Below are 25,357 nucleotides of genomic sequence, written 5' to 3'. Positions count from 1 at the left end.
TCATTGTTTAATGGGTTATTGTAATCTATATTTTGAACGTTTAATGGGTTGGGAAGATGGTGGGAAGGAGGGAGAGGGGGAAAAGGGGAGAAAATGACACTGTGTATATTCAAGAAGGAAATATTTGTGTGTATTTTGGTTAATATGGTTCGTAGTGCGAAAAATAAAAAATTCTTTTAAAAAAAACATATAAACCAGCATTCTTTCATAAACTGGGAACAACTTTATTTGAAGAGGGAAATGTGATAAATACTTGCGGGGGGGAAAAACTGTGCTCAGGCATGGGGAACGATGAAATCACTCATCAGGTTGAATAATAATCTCAATGGATTTGGCATAATCAGAGTTGACTAAATGACTTCCTGTGGATATATTTGGTTGGAGCTCTCTATGGCTATCACTCCTAACCAGGATTATAAACAGGGAAAAAATTATGCTTGTGAATACTTGGAACTTTGCAAGCTTTTCACTAAAAATGTATGCAAGAATCCAGCTTTTATAAATAGGGACACAGTAGGAATGGTTAAAGTCATGCCTACAAACTCTCGCACTAGGAGAATTAGCAATCCAAGTCAAACTTTGATATCATAACACACGGGCAAGTTTAACTCCAGATGTGTTATCTGCTTATTTTGTATGGAGGCAAGCTAGCGAAGGGTGTCCTTGTTAAATGAGGAAAGGTGCTGTTAGAAATATGAAGGAACTTTTCATAATTTGATGATTCTGTTCATTGTTCTTGTGCCCTTTAGAACTTGCTCAGAATGATGTTACATCATTCCCTCACTCTGTTCAACCTGGCTAGTACAAGTTTATTTCTTGACTGCAAACTGAAATGTTGCTTTAAAATAACTCTCTGCACCAAGTGATCAGCGATTTATGCTTGGTTCAAACTTAACAGGTGATCTCGACTCTTTTCTCATGCAGATAATGAATCCATTATTTATTTATGGTTCCAGCAGGAAGAGGGGTGAAAGGGTGGATGGGGAGGGAAGAGCGGATGAGGAAGTGTCAGACAGGCATTCCTGCAGACAAGAACTGAAGAGGGGAAGGGCGGAGTGGGATTGCACTGAAGTTGGCGGAAGTGTCAGAGGATAATGTAATGGATACCGAGCCTGATGGGGTAGGAGGTGAGGATCGGAGGGACTGTCCTTGTTCTGGTGGAGGGGGGGAGGGTTAGGGGCAGAAGTATGAGAAATAGAGATAAGGTCGTAATCAATAACAGTAAGGGTGAAACCACATTTATTAAAGGAGGAGGACATGTAGGGTGTCCTGAAGAAAAGGCCTCATTCTGGGAACAGATGAGTCAGAGGAATTGTGAGAAAGTGGAGGTCAGGTTGGGAAGGGTGTAATCCAGGTAGCTATGAGAGTTGTAGGTTTGTCCCCTGAGATGGAGGTGGAAGTCAAGGGGAGAGAGGTAACAGAAGCAGTCCAGTCCAGGTGCAAGTTGGCAGTAAATTTGATAGAATTGTCAAGTTGTGAACAGATACAGGAGCCATCCTGTATTGATGCAGCCATCGATGTAGCAGAGGGAGAGTTAGGGAGTGATACGGGGACTGTTCCACATACCTGTCAAAAAAGGCCAGAATATCTGGGCCCATACATGTGTCCATGGCTACACCCTGGATCTGGGGGAAAGGGAGAAGTGACGACAAGTTTCACCAAAATAGTGGAGGAACATATTAGCCAATGGGGTCAGAGCAGCTCTGCCTTCAAGGAAGAAGCGGAGGACCCCAAGACTTTCCTGGTGGAGAATGGATATCGAAAAAGATCACACATCCATGGTGAAGATGAGACAGTGTTGCGGGGCAGGGGAGGAATGGAGATTTGGAATTCTTCAAAGGAGTGTGAGTGGTTTCCCGAATGTAGATGGGAGGGAACTGGATGAGGGAGGACAAGGTGGTGTTGACATATGAGGAGATGGGTTTGGTGGGGCTGGATAGGCAGTAACAACAGGTCTGCCAAGGCTGTGAATTTTGGGTGGAAATTTTGGCTGTGCAGAATTGAGGAGCTATAAGGTTGGGGGGGAGGTGCCCTGAAGTGTTGAGGTCCATGATGGTCTGGAAAATGTTATCCTGATGATGGTTGCTGGGGTCTTGGTCGAGAGCAGGGATTCCCCAGACTTTTTAGACTATCGACCCCTTCATAGAATACTTGATCCCTCATTGACTCCCAGGCATGGAATCCCAGTGCTGGACTGGAGAGGAGGTGGCGGTGATGGACGGGGTGGGGGGAGTGGTGGTGCTGGGCAGCAAGGCACCACCAAAGGTACAAAGGATACATACATCTTTCTTCTATGCTCAGTCTGTCCTTCTGTTTGCTCCCAACTTATTCAAAGCCTGAAGCCAAATACAACATGGCAGCCACCAAGGCCCTCTCTCACGAGAGGTTGGCCATAGGTGCTATTTTCTGTTTTCCCTGCTTTCCACCACAAAGGTTCAATCAACCCCCCCCCCCACTATGTATTGACCCCCCTAGCATTTACTGACCCCTTGGATTCTCCCATCAACCCCCAGGGGTTGATATTAACCACTTTGGAGATCTCTGGTCTAGAGATTGATATGAGGTGTCCCAGAGCTGGTATTTGGCCTCAGCAATGTAGAGGTCAGTACACGGGCCCACAACTGCTCCTCCCTTGTCTGCAGAATTTCTCTCTCTTTCCCCCTAACTTTCCTCACCCCTTCCTAATACTTTTTCCTTCTATCCATCCCCGCCCAATGTGTCTCCAGCTCCCATGACTTCTGTCTTGTATTCTATCAACCGAGCTTCTTTTCCCCTTTATATATGTAATTTCACCTATTCTATTTTAGTCCTGATAAAGGGGTCAGACCCAAAATGTTGACTGGCCGTTTCTACGCATGGATGGTGTCTGACCTGCTGAGTTCTTCCAGCAATTCTTTGCCTGCTGAAGAATTCCGCATCTCCAGCATTTGTGTTTCTTCACAATGACAATTATCTGTTTTATGTTGTCAGCTTGCCCTGATCAGGATCCAGATCTCCACATGTGGCATCCCGGACACAATAAGGAACATCGAGTCACCATCGGACGTAATCAGAAGCTACTACTATCGTCTTCGGTGACAGTCCATTCAATTCACATCTTTGACGGAGGTACATCTTGACAATTATTATTTGAGACTTTAATTATTTTTAATTAAATTTAGATGTAACAGGCCCTTTCGGCCCATGAGCCCGTGCTGCCCAATTACGTCCAATTAGTTTTCAACCCTCCCCAACCCGCGGTGTGTTTTGAACGGTGGGAATAAACCAAAGGAAAGCCTTGCAGGTATGGAGAGAACATACAGACAGTGCCGGATTCGAGTCCCAGTCGCTGGTGCTGAAAAACCGCATTGCACTAACCGCAGCGCCAGCCGTGCTGTACTATTAAGTGGACGATTTCTTTTTTCAGTAAGAAAGGAAATTAATTTGGTCAATAGAAATATAATCTATATTGTATTTTTATGTATTATTTGTCACTATATTATCCATATTATTGTGCAAGAGTGGTTTGGATCAGCCATTCCCAACCGTTATTTGGCTGTGCCCCCCCCAACCCCACCCCATGCCCCCCTCCCCCAGGACTCTGCTCAGTTTATGGGCCTCCCTTCCCTGTGAAGCAGTTGACTTTCGGTTTTGTCCGTACTTCTCCCCTACCAACTATGTAAAAAAAAATGTTTAAAAAAAAATTATGTTACGTGAAATGAAAAGAAACAAGCCTTTTACTTTAATGTGCTGTGGCCCCATGGGGCTCCCGTTGAGAATGGATAGTTTAGATGAAGCAATGAAACCATTACTCAATCAGCATAGAGTTAGTTGACTTCCAATGTCATTTAGTAATCAAGTAAAAGCTGGATTATATAAGCCAATTTTATTTGTTGAAAAATTTACAATTAGATTCCCTGAAACTGGAATGTGAAACTAAATTAAAAAAGGAAATCGAAGAAGTTAGGTTGCCTTATTAGAGAGGTTTGCTGAGAAGTGCTATGTGATTCTTAGAAGTCTAGAGGGGTGCATGGTAAAAGATTAGGTACCCAAAAAATGCTGAAAGCACCCTGCAGGTGGAAAGGTTAATGAATCGGGTTGAAAACTCAGTTTTCAGAACTGAGAAAAAGACTGGCTTGGTTACAAGAAGTTTGGGAAAGAGGGAGCAGAGAATATGGGCAAAGGGAACAGTACAACATAGGAACAGGCCTTCGGCTCACAATCTAATAGGATAAGGGTGCCAAGGAAAATGTCATGGTTGAGGGCAGCCGTGAGAGAGGAGTATAAAATGTGGCAAATCTCAGATTAATTAGACACGCTGCAGGTCAGGCCATGTTAATGAGGAGAAAACATTCAGCCAACATCGCTGTCTTGCAGCGGAATCGGCCAGGTCTGACACAAAATTGCCTGAAATTGTACAATTCATGATTGTGACCCCACAGCTGCAACTTGCCCGGGTGGGGGGAGATGAGGTGACACTGCGATTCAGGGTAATTGTGCAGGAGGCCACGTAAAGACATGTCGGAATGAGTGCAGGATTGGGAATGAACACGGCAGGTAACAGGAAACCTGAGGTCACCCCTGCAGACTGAACAGACATCTTTTCCCAAAATGCCAGAACACATATTTTACTTACAGCTGGCATGAAAATAGTGGGAGGAATAGCCTTTTCTCCAGCGTTGTAACCTTTGTCAATTCAGTGAGAACCAGAACGCACGCAGATGGAATAGACTATTTCTTTGCTGTTACAGCCCGTACAATACCCTCCAGATCTGTACCATTGGTTTTACCTTCTTTAGGCAAACTGGTCATTTCGGACGGTGCCAAAGATCCTATCGTTCTTCGAACCCGAAATATCCTGATTGAAGAAGGTGGAGAGCTTCACGTGGGAAGCGAAGATTGCCCCTTTCAGAGAGATTTCACCATCATTTTGTACGGCAGGTAAATACGTTTCAGGGTATTTAATCATCCTTGGGCAGATTTTTGCATGGAGAGCAAGCGAGGGAAATTAGAATGGAGTGAACAATGCCCTCTGCACCAGTTCCTATCTGCTTGATTGTGTGACATATGAATCAAAATCCTAAAAATGCATCCCAGCCACTGCGCGAGTTACACTTTACTTCTTACAGATGCTGTGTGACCTGCTGAGTTTCTCCAGCACATTCGCGTATTGCACTTGACCCGAGCTTCTGCAGACTTTGTGTCTGACTCTGTGGAGTTGACCCTGACCCTAAATTGTTTCAAATGGGCCAGTCTGACTTGTATCATAATCCCTGATTTGTGTGGTCTCCAACGACTTTCACTGTGTGCACATGTGCAGTGGAATCGTTAGCGACACAAGGAAGCATTTGTGCTGCCTGGCAAGGTGTCCCTTGGCAACTGATGGGTGACAGCTGGAAAATTTCTCCAAGGGCAGCTGTGTCTGAGGAGTCTGTACTGCACTGCATCCAGGAAGAATCGATGGCCCTCATCCAATTGCTTGTGTGTGACCTCCAGATGCACTTTGCTGTCTTAATGATCATAAGGAGTGGTCGCACAAAGGCCTGGGGCTTAACTCCCATTCTGATCCACACTGAGGTCTACATCAGAAAATTACCCTTTGAACAATCCATTTGAGAACTCTTCACACCTTTATAGCAACCCATCTTGTCTAAGTTTATTTGTCATCCGAATGTATCAGTACAATCCAATAAAACAGCGTTCTCCGGTGCACGGGACAGAACAGTGCAAAACACGCGTGCAGAGAAAGAATACATACACACAATACATGTGTCCATGTATTAAAATAGATATTAATATATAGTAGTCACAGAGAGTTGCTTTAGCAGTCAGTCAACAGTCTCACTGGCCATGGTGGTTCTGGGTCTGATCGCCCGACGGGAGTAGTTGGAAGATGCTGCCTGTGGCGTGGTAGGGGTCCTCAATGATTTTGCCAGCCCTCTTTCACAATGATCCCAGTAAATCACGTTGGTGGGGGAGGGAGGGAGGGAGTCTGCAGTGATCCTCTCTGCCACTTTTATGCCCTGTGGATTGGCCTCCGATATGATGCTCCACAGGAACTGTATGACACTGTGATGTAGGCAGCCAGGATGCTCCTGACCACCTTGAAGAGGGGCACGGGCCTGAAATGTCAGTTAATGTCTTTACCTCCTATGGACGCTGTGAGACCTGCTGAGCTCCTCCAGCATTTCTGTGTTTTTGCCATCCACTGTGTGTTCACTTCTGAGTAGTACAGCATCTGACTTGGCCTTACTGTATCCAACTCCATTTCCAAGAAGGGTGGGAGGTCCTTCACCCGAAGGACTGCAGCTGAGCAAGAAGGTGCCATAATGAGGCCAGAGGAGAAGGGCGATAAATTGTTGGCTTTGCCATATCGCAAAAAATGCTAATTAGGATGTGACCTGCTGGTGAACACATGTCCAGCCCAGGATAAGAGTTCAATTGTTGATCTCCAAAAGTAAGAGGACTGGCATTAACGTATGTTTGTTGGTTGGTGTCATGCTCTGGATGCTGCTGTCCCTTCCAGCAGTCGACCACAGTGCACACACAAGTGCTTTCACTAAATCTAAAGTGACTTACTCAACAAAGATGTACCATTGACTCCATTCCCTCGGCACACATATCCCTTGCAAAACAAGACAATGCGGAACCTACTTTCCTATTGGTAAATTTTATCCTGTTTAGTCAATAAAAAGTTGAATATTGTTTTATCAGATGCAACTTTAATTCCTGACGTATTTAATTTATATTTAAAAAAACCAGATCTGGAAACGATTAGCAGAATAGGTTGTGGGGTGACTGAGAAGAGAGGAACTGAGATAATGTCTCAGACCAATGACTCTTCATCAGCGAAACAAGAAAGTCTACAGACACTGTGATTGCAGTAAGTACACAAAGTTGGAGGAGAAGCCCAGCAGGTCCTGTTGCTGTGTGACCTGCTGAGTTTTTCTAGCAACTTTGTGGATTTGTTCTTGTGGTGCGCTGAGGTAGCAGTGAGCAAGCACAAAACTCAAAAGACTGTACAACAGGCTTTATTCAGGTAAACGTCTGAAAAGCAGTTCATGCTTCGGTGGCTCCCCATGTGACTGACTCAGGAGGGGTCGGCTCAGGTCTGTATTCAGGTCGACTGATTGACAACCGGCCAAGTGGAGTCAGCCCCTAAGGTGGTCTTCCTGCAGTCGGCTGGTTGGCGTGTCACCACAGTTCTTCATCAGTTTTTCCAGGATTTTATTTTCAGATTTCCAGCATCTGCGGGGTTTCTTATTTCCATTTGCTGCTTCATTTGCAGATCAGATGAAGAAACAGAAAACATCCATAGTTATTTTGGGCTGAAGTACATTGGTGTTAGTCGAGGAGGGACCATGGAAATTCACGGAGCTCCTAAAATGTCCTGGACTTTTTTGAACCACACCTTATATCCTGGTGGGATGGCGGAGGATGGCTACTTCTTTGAAAGAAGCTGGGGACATCGAGGCATCATTGTTCATGTCATCAACCAGTTTGGAGACGTGGTCCATTCAGACAGGTAGGTTTTAAGTTCATCTGTTGGACCTTTTATCCCTGGTTCTCCTCAGCTACATGGTAGGAAACTGTCTGCAAACTACAGTAGTTCTAATTCATGGCCTGGACCTGCATCTGTTAGCATTATTGTTCAGCGCGCTTCTGTTTCCATTCCTTGTTGGAGTAAGGTTCTGTGTGTATGGTTCTTTGCTGTCCTCAGAGTGATTGATGACTTTAATATCCGTGTGTTCAATTAAACTCTTCCAATAAAACAGGTTTGATACGTATAAAAGAAAAGATGAAAGTAAAAGACTTGCTGAGTATTTGGACAGAGTTGAAAAAGGCATGATCATATCGGTGGCTGTGAACGATGAGGGATCAGCGAAGCTGGATGACTTTGCCAGGAATGCGCTGTCAAATTTGGGGAGCAAGTATTTCAGACGCCTGGGGTTCAGGTAAAGTTTTCCAAAATATTGGCTATTTATTTCACTGTTAAAGAAAGGTCTCAACTATAAAACAACATTGATTTCTTAGATTTTTTTTTGTGGCTTCTACTTGACTACTTAGACTAAACATGATCACAAGATAAAGGAATAGAAACAGGCCACTAGGCCCATCGAGTCTGTTCTGTGACTCTACACTAAGCTGAAATATGCTCACACCTAGTTCCAATTTCCAGCCTTTTCCCCCATATCCCTTTATACCCTTACTAATGAGTACTTTATCCATTTCCTGTTTAAATTCTCCCAATGATCTGGCCTCCACCGCTGTATGAGGCAGTGAGTTCCACAGATCCACGATCCTCTGACTAACGAAGTTCTTCCTCCTCTCTGTTTTAAATGGATAACTAATTTTAAGACTGTGACCCCTTGTCCTTGATTCACCCAGCAAGGGAAACATCCACTCTGTCAAAACCCTTCAAAATATCTCTATGAGATCCCCCCTCATTCTCCTGTACTCCAATAAATACAATCCAAGAGCTCCCAAACGTTAGCCCTTGCATTCTGGGAATTATCCTAGTAAATCTCCTCTGCACCCTCTCCAACAACATCACATCCTTTCTAAGATGGGGGGCCTAAAACTCCACACAGTTCTCCAGATGGAGTCTCACCAGTGCACCATAGAGCCTCATCAACACCTCTCTACTCTTATACACTATTCCTCTTGAAATGAACGCCAACATAGCATCCAATCCCACTTGGCCATTCATTAACTTATAAACTTATAGGTTGCTCTGCACGAGGACGCCCAGGTCCCTGTGCACTTCCGAGGTTTGAATTTTATCCCATTCCAAATAGTACTTTGGATTAATTTGGTGAAATCTTGTAACAAGAAAATACCAATCACAGAGCACCAATGGTATAGGGATTATTTCAGGTGGTAATATGAGTGGAAAGAAAAAGTTTGAGAACCACTGCGGTAACCGAGTCTACTACTTTTGGCGCACACAGTTTGGCTACCTCTTCATCAGTGAGATCAAACTTGGGTCACAGCGGGAACTTCCAGCCGCAAATCATTTCCCCAGTCTCACAATGATGTGTCTGCCCTTGACCTCATCCATTGTCGGGGTGAGGCCAAACGCAAACAGATCAGATTCCTCCTGGACAGCCTTAAACTCAATGACATGAACATCAATTTTTCTTTAAACTTTCATTACTCTCTTTTTATATTTCTTGCTAGTTTCTCCTCATTTTCAAAGTTTATTTTGTGTTAGTCCCTTACTGTTTTACAACATCTTCCAAAATCTGTTTCACTGGATGTTTCTTTTAATCGGATATTATTTTTCAGTTACACACATGTGCAACACTCTTTCTCCGGCCCTTTATTTCCCATTGTAACATTGATGAGGACTTTCAGAGGGTGGCAGGTTAGAGCAGCGGTTAACACGATGCTACGACAGTGCCAGCGACCCAGATTAGACCCAACACTGTCCATAAGGAGTTTGTACATTCTACCAAGGACTGCGTGGGTTTCCTCTGGGTGCTCCAGTTTCCTCCTACATTCCTATACAGAGTTTTTTTAAAGACGCACAATAACAGGCCCTTTTGGACCAAGAGCTTGCGCCTCCCAAAAGCACCAATTGATTTACAACCCACATACATTTTTGAAGGGTGGTGTTTGGAAGTTAACGGGTCACATAGCATGCATTTAGGTTGGATGGACTCATGGTCCAGAAGGGCCTGTTATTGTGCTGTGTCTATAAATTAAATTTATTTAAATATGTACCTTTGCCTATAACATTTTAAACTTGTTATTCAGACCACATCAGCCAGTTCACTTTTTATATGCACAGATTTGGTTTTGTTCAGACTCTCAGTTTCTGATTTAAGAACTTCACCACAGAATTTTGTGAACCTATTTCCAACTCTGATTTTATTATCATTCCTACCTTCCCTTTAGTTCTCAGCATCATTTCCCTGTCACCTTGTCTCTGAGATAACTATTAATTCTACTCCATATCAAATTCATTGTCATCTGATTGTACATATGCAGTACAACCTGACAAAACAGCGTTCTCCAGACCCTGATGGGCGTACGAAAGCATACAATACACTGCACATAAAAATCACAAATAATGAAAATAAATAGATTATATAAACATTTGGATGACTTTGGATATACTTATAGACATAAATTTATCTCCTTTGAACCTTAACCGAGTGCCTCTTCCACTTTGTAATTTAAAGCCTTATCTACAGGCCTCGTTTTTAAGTACAGTGGTAAAGGTATTCCATGGCAATACTTGGAAGTTTTATTCAATGTCGTAGTTGTGTCTATTTAAGCACTGGCCTAACAACAAATGGTTTTGATTTCAATTTAAAGGCATCCTTGGAGCTTCATCGCTGTTAAAGGCTCCCCCGAATCTTCTGCCGAGGATCATGTCGTTTATCAAGGTAACCAAGACCTACTCTTACGCAATTACAGCCAGTCACCTCGCACCAGTTGAAGGGGCACTAATAATAAATTCAAAGTCTTGTGTTAGCAAAATGAAACTAAGCAAATTAAATCACGGCGCTTTTAAGAGGGAACTGGATGAGAATTTGAAAGATTAAAAATTGCAGGGCCCTGGAGAAAGCTTACGATCAGCTGGCTCACTCAAAAAATGGAAAGAACTGGATGTTACCCTTCTATGTTCCGATTGAAGCATTATTCTGTTTTTGATGTTGTCTGTGCCTTCATGAGAAACTCCCACAAAAATCTCAGTAACAATATGAATGCTGACACATCTGTAGGGGAGAGGCAGGCTGATCTCCTCCATTACACACGAACTGGATCTTTGAAAACCTGATTAGGGCCAGGGTCCATTCTATAATGTGAAATACTTCCCTGTGTAAGGTGGGGGGGGGGGGGGGGGAATTCAGTAGCAAGGGCTTGAAATGCTGTCAGAATTTGAGGATCATTCCTTTTAAATATTGAAGAGAGATTTCAACCTGTCATAATTTGTGTAAATGCAACATCCAGCAATGTTCAGATTGGAAATTGCAGAGGGCCTTTTAAAAACTGGATTGGACTGCTTGCTACCTGTGATGTGCTCCCTGTTAAATGTCACTCTCTATTTCATTATTTTAATCAACTTTGATATGATAAAGGATGAGATTTTATACATTGCAAGAAAACTATTTGTTTATTTTCCCACAGTGCCTAGGTTAAATATTTTGATTTCGTCTCCAGGGGATGTTGGGGTTGGTTTAAACTTGCAGACATCTGTGGTTGGATGGCACAAAAAATTCTCAGTGGTCCCAGAGTCTGTTGTGGAGACAAAGTGCAGGCATTAAAGAAAGTACGAAGATCTTTTTAGTTAACTGTTGGGAAGCTGAACAAGGTTTCTGGTCATTTCTTTTTTAAATACAATTTCTTTTCTGTCTTTTTAAAATATTTTTATTGTTTATCAAGAATCCATATACGTTCTTAATCTAGTGAAGCGAAATAACATATACATGGCATATCATTAAATTAAAAGCACAGTATGACAAATTTTAAATTTCATCCCTAATTTTTCAATGTGATTGTTAAAATGATTATTGCACAAAGATCAGTTTAAATAATATTGTAACAAACCTCATGATTCCTTAATATAATATCAAAAGAAAAAGAGATATCATCTTGGATAATCATAATTAAACCCCTTAAATCCATTTATCTAAAAGAAAAAAAAATCCCTAAAACTAATACTAATCTACCCCCTCCCTCCAATCAAGGCTAGAAGAAAAATACCAAGATGGATCAAGTCGTGACCTCCAGAAGATGGACAGGTCAGCACTAGAGCACCCAAATTAGCTAAAACTGACAATTATGATAATATTCAATAAATTGGCCCCAAACCATGTCAAATTGAAACTTTTTATCTTTAATATTTTACCTAATTTTCTCTAAACTGTGTTATGACATTACATCCTGTGCCTGAGTCTGTGAGAGTCAGATTCCCATTTCATTAAAACTGCCCGACCGGCTATCAACGTGCTAAAAGCTAAAACTTTCTCTTGAAAAGCTGATAAAAGTTTATCTGGTTCGCTTGAAAAAACCAAACAGGGCAGTTAAAGGCCACGGATCTAGTTTAATCTTGAAAATGGTTGATAAAGAATGAAAGATATTCTCCCAATATCTTCCTAATTTAGGACATTTCCAAAACCTATGCATCAACGAAGCTTCAATATATATTTTTATTGACTTTAACATAAATGCATACATAATAAATGTCGATTACATCACGAACCTGGTAAATACGTACCAAAGGGAAAGAAAAATATAATAACTCAATCTAGTAATGAAGATAATATATTGAACCATGTCAGATCCATCTATTAAACTTGTATTAAAATAATAAAAAGAAAACTGAAAAGCTAAAAGACTAATTTAATCAAGTTGACCTTTTTGGAGAGGAAAAAGAGATCAATAATGACGTGGATTCACTGGTGACCCCCAGAGAACAGACAAAGAATTGCCAGAACGTATAATACTCATTGACTCTTCCAATTACTAAATAAAAATTCTAAGAAAGGGTCCCACAATTTCACAAATTGGTACTTTCTATCTTTAATATTGTATCTGATTTTCTCTCGAATAGGAAATTATATCATATTAGCCACTTCGTCCGAGAAGGGGATGAATCATCTTTCAACAAAACAGCTCGTCAGGCAATCGTTATAGTAAAAGCTGAAACTTTTTCTTGAGATGCCGCCAAAGGTTCATCTGAATCGAACAGAGCAATTAATGGACAGGGTTCTTTGACTGTCGATTCTTTTTTTATTTGAGTATTGAAATAAAGAAAACCAAAATGAAACCTTGAGGATGTGTGCACAGTGTCCTGATAGTGTTCTCCTCGATGAGATTCTATTATTCCTTTGAGTAATGCTCACAGAAGATGCCACAGATAGACCTCTCTGCACAGATGGAGCTTTGTTCTATCCCCAGCTCTATGAGCTGCCTCATTCTGCGCTGGAGATTGCTTTCATCCCCTGAATTCCCAATGGACTCTTCCCGTAACTTCAGCAGAAGAAGAGAGCAACTCTTGGAGAAATGGCCAAGGGAAAGATATTATTCAGGCTCTATTACTCAAAAACGTTTAATAATTTTCTGGAACAATCTATTGGCTTCTGAAATGTCCATCAAAGAAACAAGAAAAATAATAGAGGGTTATGGGCATGAAGCCGAAAAGGTTTAGATTGTTGTGGAGTAGGTTTGCGCACAACTCTGTGGGCCGAAGGGCCTGCACTGTGTTTTCTGTTCTATCTTGTAAATAAATAAATCCTTTGTATACACCAACACCAATAGTATACAATAAATTAACACAATATATCAGAAAGAGATACATTTTACTAAATAAGCAAGTATTCACAGTTGCCATTAGTGGAAGGGTTGCATTCAGATCTGGTCATCTGTGGACAGATTTACCAGGATGTTGCCTGGATCAGAGAACGTAAGGTTGACAGAGTAGGTTTCCATAGGTCAGGACAACGTCATGGGCTGTACCGTGTTGCAATGTTCTCTGTTTTAACTATCATGAGGGAAGGAACCTCATTGTGTGCTGAATCAGTTGTTCTTGTTGGTGACCCCCCTCCACAGGTGCCAGGGGATCTGCTGCGGCAAAAGTGTTTAAACTTTTCCAGTCACCAGTTGGAGATCACTTCACTGTTGGTTCAATAAGTGAGTGGATACAAGGTAAGAACAGCATAATGTCACCGTTAACATCCTTTCAAAACCACCCTCACATTTCAGACTTTGACATTCCAGAATAAAGCATTTCTTTTTTTTTTCATAAAATCTAATCTGGATGTGCTCAATTTGGAAAAATGAGAATCAAATTTGCCAGCACAACCATAGATCCATAGATGATTACAATACAAAGCCAGGTCCTTCAGCCCATCTAGTCCAGGCCAATCTATTATTCTGCCTAGTCCCATTGACCATCACCCACACCTTAGTCCCCCATATCCCTTCCATCTATGTACCCATTCATATTTTTCTTAAATGTCAAAATCAATCGTGTTCACCACTTCGTTCTACACTCTCACCACTCTCTGCATAAAGAAATTCGCCCTAATGTTCCCTTTAACATTTCACCTCTTCCCCCCCCCCCCCCCCAACGCATATCTTCTAGTTCTTGTCTCACCCAACCTCAGTGGAAAAGGCCTATTTGCATTTACTCCATCTGTGCCCCTCAAAGTGGGTTTTAGAGAGAAATAGTCCATAAAATGTTAACTATCAAAATGGTATCTATTTTATCTCCATGGTAGAAATCCTAACTGAAGTCCATCACAAGTTTTGTTTCCAAGTCTGTTTCAGTGTGTTCCACTATCCACTCTGAACCTGATGCCTGCTTGGGACAGGCAAGGCCATGGGGGATTTTAAAATAAGAATGACGTGCTTTTTAGTTATTTAACTGAGAACAAAGTAAGTCAACAGAAAACAGTAAATGCAGTGATACGTTAGCTCAAGGGAAGCTCATTGCTGAGTGTCCAACAAGTGACCGTTTGTACATTTTTACCACATGTGCCACCTCCAACCACAGTTCATTCATCCAGCCTTGAAATCGGCCACTGGAATAGATGAGGGAAAGCAGTTGATGTGGTGCATTTGGATTTCGAGAAGGGTTTTGATAAGATCCCACTCAGAAGGTTCGAGCATTTGGAATTGGGGATAATATGCTCGCAGGGATTGAGTATTGCTGTCAGCCTTATTGACCTCATAGTGTGATAAACCACTGTTGTATGTATTTGACTGGTCGGGCTCACCCATTGGCCAGCTGTACCTGTGGCCCCACCCACAGGCTCCTGTCTAAAGGTGACTGTTCCACAGCCCGCTACTCAGTGCAGGACAGTCAAGCAGTATGGATGTGCCCTTAGTGATAGAAATATTAACTGCTGATGGGTAGCTGGCCCATCCCCCACTGGTGACTCACTCCCTGGTAATTCCTCCCCTTGTGACCCGGGAACAAAAGTCAACCTCCCTCTCCCTGTCCTCAGTTGAGCACTTGGAATCAGGCCATCTATAAGTCTGAAGTATAATAAAGCCTATCGTTCCTCACTCTACTGCTTTGGAGTTATTGATAGAGCCTTTGTTCTTTAGTGAATAAAAGCCTATTGGTTTCTCAACCTCGTCTTTGAGTAATTGATGGTGCTGTAGCGGCCCACGCCCAGAGATGTTGACCGGCCCACAAAATGGCCAACGAACGTGATGACCACTTGCGGTCCTGGGGGTGACACCAGCCATCATCCCAGGTGACCTCCTGCACGGCGGGAAGGTGGGGAAGTATGGCGGGCCAGCGCTCTGATGACGCGGGCCCTGATGCCAGTGCCTGGGGCCCATGTAAGCATGACACTCGGTGCAATAAACCAGATTCAATTCCGAGGCTTAGGTGTGCATGTCGCTCTTCTCCACGCTCACATAGTGCGAACACTACACGACAGCTATGACTACTGGGGAACTGAGGAATCAGTCCTTGGGCTCCAGCCATTTATGGCCTACATCAACTATTTGGCCATGGGGCTGAGTGTGATATTTTGAAACTTAGCATTTGTAGAAAAGGATGTTGGGAAACTTCAGGGGGATTATAGACAAGCTGGGCAAGAGAATAAGGTAATAGAAAGAATATAATTTGGAAAAAACGTGAGATCATCAACTTCGATGCATATAACAGAAAACCAGAGTATTTTTTAGATGCCAAGTGATTCAGTAGTGTTGATGTTTAAAGGGTCTTGGACAATTTGCTGAAGGCCAGCAAGCGGGATGTAGCAAGTAATCTCAAGGTAAAAAGTTTAGTGTTAAGGAGAGTAAGAAATCTTAGTTATATAGGGTCTTCTTGAGGTCATAACCTTGAGTTACTGTCTCCCTACCTAAGAAACCATGTACTTGTCATTACAGGAGAGCAGAGAAGGTTCACTCATTCATTCCAGAGATGATGGGCTCACTGTATTAGGTAGACTGGGGCAGTGATCACGAGTGTTTAGAAGAATGAGTGATCTCATCGAAGTGTACGAAATTGTAAAAAGCTGTTACTGGAGGTACGCTGATTAACCAGTTTACATCTGGGAGCATAGCTTGCGATTAAGGAGTTGGCCATAAGGAATGGGGTGACGAGAAGCTTCTTTACTGATGGATAGTGAACTGATGGAATTTGTAGCCGAGAACATTTCCAGGACCTCAGCTAACTGTGTGCAATCACAGCAGACATTGATAGCTTTTAGAACAGAGAATCGAGGGATGTGATGAAAATAGCATAGAGGTAGAAGATCAGCCATAATCTTGGTGAATGACAGGCTTTCCCAAATGGTTTGTATCCACTCCCATTTCTCATGCCCTTCAATTTGCCGAAGTCACCTCCCAAATCCACATCCTGTAACACCAAGAAAGGAGAGGCATGCACGCTGAAATTCCTTTTCAAGTCTTGCACCCCTGCGGCATTGTCAGTCATTTATCGTCCACGATTCTGTCCTTAAACACCCAGCCGCAGAGCGTGGTGGAGCTGCAGTGGCTCCAGGAGGTCGTGTAGAAACCAGGATAATGGGCAGTAAACACTGTCCAAGTCGGTGATGCCTACATCCAAGAAGTCCATTTAAAATAAAGATAGGCTGAGGTCAGTTGGAGTCAATGATGTTACGGAGGTGGAACTAGACGGCTTTGGTGAGGTCACGATATACCGTAAATATTCTCGTATAATGTGAAAAATTTTGTACTGAAATTCAAGCTCAAAGTAGGGGGGGGGGGGTCCGTATTATACATGAGGTTATTCATTTAACATGCCAGGTTTAACGGTAGGTAAGATCATCAGTAGCTGCCTACATTGATGGCTGCACGACTAGGTTGGGCAGGGAGTGGGGGGAGAGATGGCAGCACGAATCGGGTGGGGGGGAGAGACAGCATTACGACTCGGGTGGGCGAGTGGGGGGGAGAGAGATGCCAGTACGACTCGGGCGAGTGAGCGGGGAAAGAGATGCCAGCACGAATCGGGCAGGCGAGGGGAGGGGAGGGTCATATTATACATGGGGGTAAATGTTTTCTCCCTTTTTCCCCCTCAAAAATGGGGGGTTGCATTATACACAAAGCACATTATACATGAATATTTATGGTAAGTTTGGACAAAAATAGCATCAAAGTTGCAAATATTCTGGTTCAAGTTCAGAGTTTTCAGGTGAGGGTGGAGTGGTGTCTCAGAAATAGATTTGGATGGTAAGGTTAGCGTAGTGGTTAGCTATTTACAGCCAGCAGCCTGGGTTTGTATGAATGTTAGAGCTAACCTGTTGACTGCTCATAGCAGAGCCCTTCTCCCTATACTAGGTATAATGTGACTGACAAACTTTGACTCAACCATTCCTCTTTTTCCATCCATTAGTAGATGCAACATTGCACTAGCAGGTTTGCAGTCATCACTAGAACATTTCTGCTTCTCGCCTGCAGATGTGGAGTGGACTGACTGGTTGAACCGGGATGACGAACGGGGCACAGGAGATTGGGAAAAACTGACCGACATGAGAGCTGCTTTTCCTGAAAAAATCTGTGCGAGTCCCATTGATATGCAGGTAAACCTCGGGTCTACAGAGCATTAAAGTAATTATAGTTCAATGCTTTTAATTTCCCATACTCATTTCCAAATATCGAGAGGTACAGGAAATTGAGGCTAATAATTTTTACTAACTGTTTAAAAACTGGGAATTGTAACTTCTGACAAGTATTGAAAACATTTAATTTATAAACCAATTCCGATCGGTGAAGAGAAAGAAGGAAATTTGCAGGCGCTGTGATTGTGGTGCCGGAGAAACTCAGCCGATCTCGCATACATGGTCATCGTTTCAGGCCTGAGTCCTTTTTCAAGGGACGAGCAAAAAGCAGGCAGGCATCTGAGTGAAAGGGTGGGGGGAGGAGCATAGTCCCACAGCCAAGAGGCCACAGGTAGGAGAGAAAAGCTGAGAATTGATCGGGGGATGTGGTAGCCCTGTGAATACAGAGCTGGGGGAAAGGTGACAGAGGGGTAGGGAAAGGGAGAGATGGATGGGAGGGGAGCTAATGGAAACCGGAGAAGTTTACATTGATGACATCTGGTTGGAGAGTGCATAGACAGGATATGAGGTGTTGCTGCTCCATTTGGGGTGGTCTCAGTCTTGTAGTGTGTGAGACCGTGGGCAGACAATTCATCATGGGAACAGGGCGGAGAGTTGAAATGGGTGTCTGCTGAGAAATCCTGCTATTACACCAGGCAAAGCAAAAGTGCTCAATGAAGCGATCTCCCCGGATGCAGTAGACCCTTGCTGATTCACAAATGAAGTGTTGCTTCACATGGAAGGATTATTTGGGGTCCCGAATTGTGCCAATCACCTGACATCTAGCATGATACGCCACTGGCTAGGATGTGGATACATTAATAGTCTTGGTATAATCAGGTTCAGACTTGTAGGAAAACTCTGCAGTGATGTGTCCATCTGTGAGTTATACCATTCATGGTATCCTGGGTAACATACCAAATTCTACAGGTATTGGAAAGCTTTGAAACTAATCTTAAGCTTTGCTTGTTTGCAGACTGTTATGTCTCTGTGTTACTTGCAAGATTCAAATAACAAAAGAGACTTTACTTACTGATGCCTTCCACCATCTCAGGAAACTTCACGCATACACACATATACATACGCCCCACAGCGAGAAAGACGTATTCTTACATGGTTACAAAATAGTTCACAATATCCTTACTATATAACACAGACCAATTCTGAAAATAAGGTTTTTAAAACAAAGATTTAACCTTTGACTGCAGCTTTTCATTTCACAGCAGGAACTAGGTTTTGATTTGTTTATCGAATTTAACGTTTAATTTGGGGTGAAATTCTGGTGGGTGGGTCAAGGTGCGAGTTAGAAACTCAACTACAGCTCCAAAAATGAAAGGTGAGAATTTTCATCCTTAATTTACACCCCAGCACGTTGGTGGGAAATTGACAAGAGGTGGTAGCACGCAGGGACTATTTTGTGTGGCAGAATCAGCTCCGGACTCCAAAAGGAATAAGCTGAAGGAACTAACCTTGTTAGATCTCCCCCAGGTTAGATAAGGGTAACTTGCTATTACTTCCTGCCCAAATTGTCACATTAAAACTGAACTCTATTCCCAATGACATCAATTAGATCGGCATGTTTTAAATCCACACCAGCTTTGGTCAGAAGGTCAGAGAAGGTCAGAAGGAAAACCAACAGCTCTTGACAGAAGTGGGCCGGCATGGTTAGTGTAGTAGTTAACACAACGCTCTTACAGTGCCAGCAACCTGGGTTCAAATCCAGGAATTTTCCCCCGGGTGGGGTGGGTTCTAGTTCACTCCCATTCTTCAAAATGTTCGGGGGTTGTAAGTTAATTGGGGTATTTGGGCGGCTCAGGCTTGTGGGCATAGGTTACCACATATATAACATATATAAAACAGTGTGTTTGCATTTGTTGTTTTTTTGCAATACTGTTTAAATCTTATTAAAAAATATATAATTTATTTTTAAACACAGTGTATATCCCCCCACCCCCCGCACTCACCTGACCAGTTTGCACTGGGTCAGGACTTCACTCCAAATGAAGCATTTGTAAAGAAATGTTCTTCTTTAACCATTTACACCTTTTTAAGAAAAAAAAACCTTGTGATAGTTTGCAAAACGTTTGTATATTTGATTGGGGGGGGAGGGGGGATGCAGTAATTGTTGCCTTCTTATTCCACACTCTGACTTGATAAAATTGGCAGGAGACAGGTGTAAATGATATCGCCCCCCAATTTCTCTGCATTTTCTGCCAAGGTCGTTTCAATCACCAGGGGGGAGGGGGGTACCTTCAGAACTGTGTTCATTACAGTTTCCATCCTGTTTTAGGTTGCGACCGTTGACGGAATTCCAGCCAGTCTGACAGCACAGGTTTTCCACAAGCACGATCTGGACTATGGGTTTGTTTGTCGGAACAAAGATCAGGTTAATGGGATCTGCCATAACTACAAAGTCCGCTTCCTTTGTGGTAAACCAGGTACGTTTTCAGTCTGATTATGCCTTCTTGCTGTGCTCGAAATAATTGTACATTTGATATGCATTTATGGACACTGGTGGTTACTGTGAAATTATTTTCATGTTAATATTTTAACCACATATTAAACCCACTTTTAAGGTACTTCCAAGCAACCTTCTCTATGCATTTTATTTATTCACTGCAACTTTGAAATAATTTTATCATTGGAAAAAATTGTCAGTATCTTTTATATTACTGTAATTGTCTTGGGTCTTGCCTTGGCGCCTGCTTCATTCATTCACCCAATCTTTTTTTGGCATGGCTTGTCCGAAACTGTCTCATCTTATTTCCCCCAATTAGATTTTGTGCCTCTGGTAACAGCACAATACATCCCGCTCTCACTTCTCTGCTGTAATCGGCCTGTTTTCAAGCTCAGTTATCTAAAGAGCAGTTTGTGATGCTAGATTCTTAAGCAGACAACTCTGAATCTCAGAGACTCCCTTTCCACCACCATCATCCAATGAGCTTTGGTGCTATTCAAAAACCCCCATCAAGTAGGCAACATCACAGAAGATTTACTAAGCTTTCCACAAGCATCACACCGGATGTATTGATGAGGAAAGGGAAGGAAGAATGCAGGAGTATTTGGCAAGGAACATTCAAACAGATTGTCGGGAAAAGTATAGCTCGTTAATTGAAACAAAATGCTATAACCGCTGGAAATCTTAAACAAAAAAACAGCAAATACTTGAGCCCCTCAACAGGCCATATGAAATCTGTGGTGAGATGAGCAGAGTTGGCTTTTCCTTCATCAGGAATTGGAGGCCAAAGGAAAGATCACAGTGGGAATAGGACAGAGAACTAAGGACTCCCACTTCTCAGTTGAACAAAGTTGTTCTACTGTAGAGCTCGTCGAAAGAATCAAAGACTTGTTGATCCAAACCAAGGCTTTTATTAGCAAAGGACAGGAGCTCTTCACAGGTGGCCGATCAGTCCGGAATGATCCGACCTGGCTAGGGACACAACCCTTTAAGGCCCAGACAATAGGCGTGGCTTAGCTCTCAGCCAATTGCTGTAAGCACAGTCTAGATACAGTAACTATATACACTATATACATTGGTGATAGATCTGTACTATCACATCTACGAAGTGATCAGCCAATCTGCATATGGCAAACCAGAGCCTTTGGTGAAGAAGTGGGGAAAATATATCTCGAAGCGTGGAACAGTTTTGTTGTCAGCACTAAGACAAAGGGGGGCCTCCAATGGAATCCTTTCAGAAAGCAAGTTCTTTAATTCCCGATCAAAAGTGCACCAATGGAAAATTGCGCACGCCATGCCACTCTCAGTGGGGGAGAAAAACCTGCCTCTTTCCTTAACTGGTGGCACAGTGGTATAACGGTTAGCATAACATTAGTGCAACACCGGCAACCGGAGTTCAAATCTGATGCTGTCTGTGAGGATTTTAAATGTTCTCACCGTTTCCTCAAGGTTCCTCCCATGTTCCAAAAAAAATGAAACTGACTTCCCTTCCAGCACAGCTGACGTGGCTGTAGACCGTATTGCCTCTACTTCCCCCACCTCTATTCTAATGTCTTCTCTCCCAGATGAAAAAGAATCTGGTTCTCCCTTGTCCTCGCCTTGTTCTACCTGACTGCGATCAGAGAGCAGCAGCAATAAGCAGAATCAGAATTTATTGTCACAAACGAGTCATGAAATTCAGTGTTTTGTGGCAACAGCATATTCTAACCATCTTACAACATTACTATTAAAAATAAAAATGATAAGAGCATGAAATCTAAGGCAGTGCCTTTGATTCATTGATTATTCAGGAATCTGATGGCAGCGGGAAAGAAGCTGTCCTTTGTGCCGCTGAGTGCTCATCTTCAGGCTCCTTTTTCCCGATAGTAGCAGAGTGAAGAGGGCTTGGCCTGGGTGGTGGGGGGGGGGCCTTGAGGATAGAGGCTGATTTTTTTTTTAAGACACCGCCTCATGTAGATGTCCTCAATGGAGTGAAATCTGGTGCCTGCGATGTCGCAGGCTGAGTTAACAACCCTCTGGAGTTTATTCTTGCCCTGAGAGTTGGTGTCTCCATACCAGGCAGTGATGCAACCAGACAGAATGCTCTCCACGGTCCACCTGTAGACGTTTATGAGAGTCTTCAGTGAACCTCCTCAAACACTCACAAAGTATAGCCACTGGCGAGCCTCCTTTGCATCCACACCACCCAGGATGTGCTCTTTTCTTGATATGATGCCATCAGGGAGGAGGTGTAGGTGCCACAAGACTCATGCCACCAGGTTCAGGAACAGTTGTTACCCCCTTAGGTTCCTAAACAACAGACTGTGCCTCATTCCTTACTTGAGCATTATTTATTACTGAATATTTCCTTTTCTTTCTGTGCTTGAACCATTAATTATTTTACAATTCTTTGTTTATATTCTGTATCCATTACTTTTTCCTTGAGTGGAGTTTACACTCCTTAAAAAAATAGAAAATCGGCCTGGCCCACAGGAAGCAGAATCTCAGGGCTGTATGTGATGTCACGTATACCCCCTGGTAATAAATTTAAATTTTTAACGTTGACCAGCCTTCACATTCAACAGATGATTTTCCATAATGTCTACAGTCAAATCTTCTCTCCTTTTCACCTTCTGAAGCAACTGTTCCCTCCATGATGCATTAGTTCGTTGTTCCATCTTCATTCAATTGTTTCTCTTCTTTGTACTTTCCCAACCAACTGTGGGTTATGTCACCGCTGCCCTTTTGCCTCTTCCCTTCCCACCGTCTAGGGGCCTGAATGTCAGGTGAACTATCAGTTCACTTAGCCTTCCAATGTAGTACTTTCTCCAGTCCCGTCCATGTGCTTTGTTCACATTGGAGAGACTAAATACAGTGAGCAGATCACAGGGGTTGGTGCTATTCACGGCCCACATCAGCAATGCGGCTGAGCACACCCATAGCCTAGTTTGTTAATGACATACAATTAGGACAGCCAGTACCCGGTTCCCAGGGCAGGATTAGCCAACACCAGAGGACGTATACAAAGTGAAGGGAGGGAAGTTTCAGGGAGACGTCAGGAGTTGTGGGTGCCTGGAATGCATTGCCATGGATGATGGTGAAGGCTGAAACATTAGGGACATTTAAGAGACTCTCAGACAGGCACGTGGATGGAAGAAAAATAGAGGATTACAGGGTAGGGTGGGTTTGATACTTTTTAAAGAATATATGGGTCAGCACAACTTTGAGGGCTGAAGGGCCTGTACTGTGCCGTGGTGTTCTAGGTTGGAGGGGCTTGTGTAGGTAGAATTTAAGAGGACATGGGCAGGTTGAGTGAGTGAGCAAGAGCTGTGTGCGATGCAATGGAAAAAATATGACATAATCCACATTGATGCACAAACGAGAAAAGCTGAATCATTTTTAAGTAGAGACAAATCCATTAATCTTCGAAGTGACCCAGGTGTCCCTGAAACTTGTAAGATCCTTAAAATCCTTAAAAGGGGGGGAGTCCATAACTGGAGTGGCAGGGAAAGGAGAAGGGGGGGGTGCATTTAGGATGAAAGACAGAGAGAAATATCTTCACCCGAAGAATGGTAAACTTGCCATATTCTCCACCACAGCAGGTGGGGGATGGCAAAGCATTACGCAGCTTCAAGAAAGGGTGAAATATGGGAGTGCACTTAATGTAGATTAAGGAATCAAGGGATGTGGGGCAAAACCAAGAAAGGGATATTGATAGCCATTCATTTTGAAATGGAGAGCAATCTCAGAAGGCCAACTCCTGATTTCTATGTAACATATCCCAAGTACTGCTGGAAATGCAAAATTAAACTGAACAATAAATTTTGGCTGAGAGCAGGATGTACAAGTTAACTGACAATGGAGCCGGTGTTGCTTTTAATATTGATTTACTGTAAAAGACAATAAAAAATGTGTTATTAAGCAAGTATGTTTGACCATAATCAAAACCAAAATTTTATATTCAGTCTATGTGTAGGAAAAAATGCATAAGCTATTTTTCTTTCAGTTTTTATTTTGCAGAAAGAATGTTCTATGTAAGTTTGCTTATGGTTCAGCTTTGCGATTTCAAAATTGGCAGGAGATGTTGTTTAATGCATGCGCACTCAGTCATTCATTTTTCTTGTTTCAGTGCGGCCCAAGGTGACCGTCACCATAGATACACACGTTAATAGCAGTATTCTGGAGCTGGTACACGATGCCAGGACATGGAAAGCTGGTGACGTCATTTTTGTTGCCAGCACTGATTACTCGATGCATCAGACTGAAGAATTCCAGCTCTTACGCTGTCCAGAATGCAAAGCAAACCAAGTCAAAGTGCAAGGTACAAGCTTCTTTTATTTTTATTGAGTTTTATCATGAAACAAATACACCGCACGTCCATATAAATTAAATATCTAATACATTTAGATTGGTATCATATAGAAATAATAATGGATGGACTCATATTCCAATCCCTATATATACTGAGTAGAAGAGGAAAAAGAAAAACTAAAGAAAAACAAAGGTTGGTTCTGATAATCTGACCCCACGGTTGAAATTAGAATTCTAAGCAGACTTGAGATCGATCAACGGCCTTCGGAGGTCCGACCAAACGCGCCCATTTACTGCATCCCCACACTTTGATCATTCCAATTGTGAGAGTAACCCATAAATGGACCCCAAGTCTTATCGAATGAGATCTTAATCTTCCTAACATTATGACTGATTGTTTTCCAAAACTTAGAAAGGACCTAATATCCAGTAACCATTGTCCATGAATGGGTGGAAAGTCTTCTTTCCATTTCAGCAATATTTCTCTTCTAGCCAGTAATGTAGAAAATGACCTATCTGCAGTGAACTGGAATTCACTGTCTGTGTATTGTTCTGATGCCTGGCTCCTCCCTTACCAACCCCAATATAAACCCTGGTTTTCCCGCCTTAACTCAGATTCGCCTGAGGACTATTGTGTTTACTGGCCATTTGACTGTAAGCTATTAAAAGCGTGTTTGCACTCCTCACTTGAGTCTGAGTGCTATCAGGTGTGTTACACTATCTTTGGTCAGACGCTTACATCACTGGAGAAGCCAAACATTGCAATCAGCGGACCTGGTTCTAGATCAATCCCAAAGATAGCTGAAAAGGTTCTGAAAATATCTGTCCAATATTCTTCCAAATTGGGACAAAACCAAAACATATGATTCAAAGAGACTTCAAAACTTGTATGTTGGTCACGCATTGAGTCGATAGCTGGGTAGATTCGAGTGAGCTTAACTTTAGAAAAATGTACACTTTTAATTTAATTGAACTGTGCCTAATGCACAGAGATGAGTCATGGATGAAGGCCAAAACTGAAATCCAAGTTTCTTTTAATTTACACAACTAATAAACTTGGTGGAAGATCTACCAGGTAAAGTGATTGAGGACAAAC

General features: G+C 42.6%; 1 protein-coding gene across 1 annotated transcript in view; it reads left to right on the top strand.

Annotated features, from left to right (window-relative positions):
- Positions 1-25,357, top strand: part of LOC138749907 (cell migration-inducing and hyaluronan-binding protein-like) — a 115,207-nt gene that overhangs the window by 5,176 nt on the left and 84,674 nt on the right. The window contains exons 2-10 of the mRNA XM_069911947.1: positions 2,971-3,108; positions 4,779-4,920; positions 7,268-7,504; positions 7,755-7,934; positions 10,303-10,373; positions 13,543-13,638; positions 17,374-17,495; positions 19,804-19,951; positions 24,080-24,271. Coding sequence (XP_069768048.1) covers positions 2,971-3,108; positions 4,779-4,920; positions 7,268-7,504; positions 7,755-7,934; positions 10,303-10,373; positions 13,543-13,638; positions 17,374-17,495; positions 19,804-19,951; positions 24,080-24,271 — 1,326 coding nt within the window. The remainder of the gene's footprint in view (positions 1-2,970; positions 3,109-4,778; positions 4,921-7,267; positions 7,505-7,754; positions 7,935-10,302; positions 10,374-13,542; positions 13,639-17,373; positions 17,496-19,803; positions 19,952-24,079; positions 24,272-25,357) is intronic.

Source organism: Narcine bancroftii, chromosome 14 (genome assembly GCF_036971445.1).
Source record: "Narcine bancroftii isolate sNarBan1 chromosome 14, sNarBan1.hap1, whole genome shotgun sequence".
Lineage (NCBI taxonomy): Eukaryota > Metazoa > Chordata > Chondrichthyes > Torpediniformes > Narcinidae > Narcine > Narcine bancroftii.
Note: the sequence above shows the minus strand (reverse complement) of the source record. Positions and strands in the feature narration are given on the sequence as shown.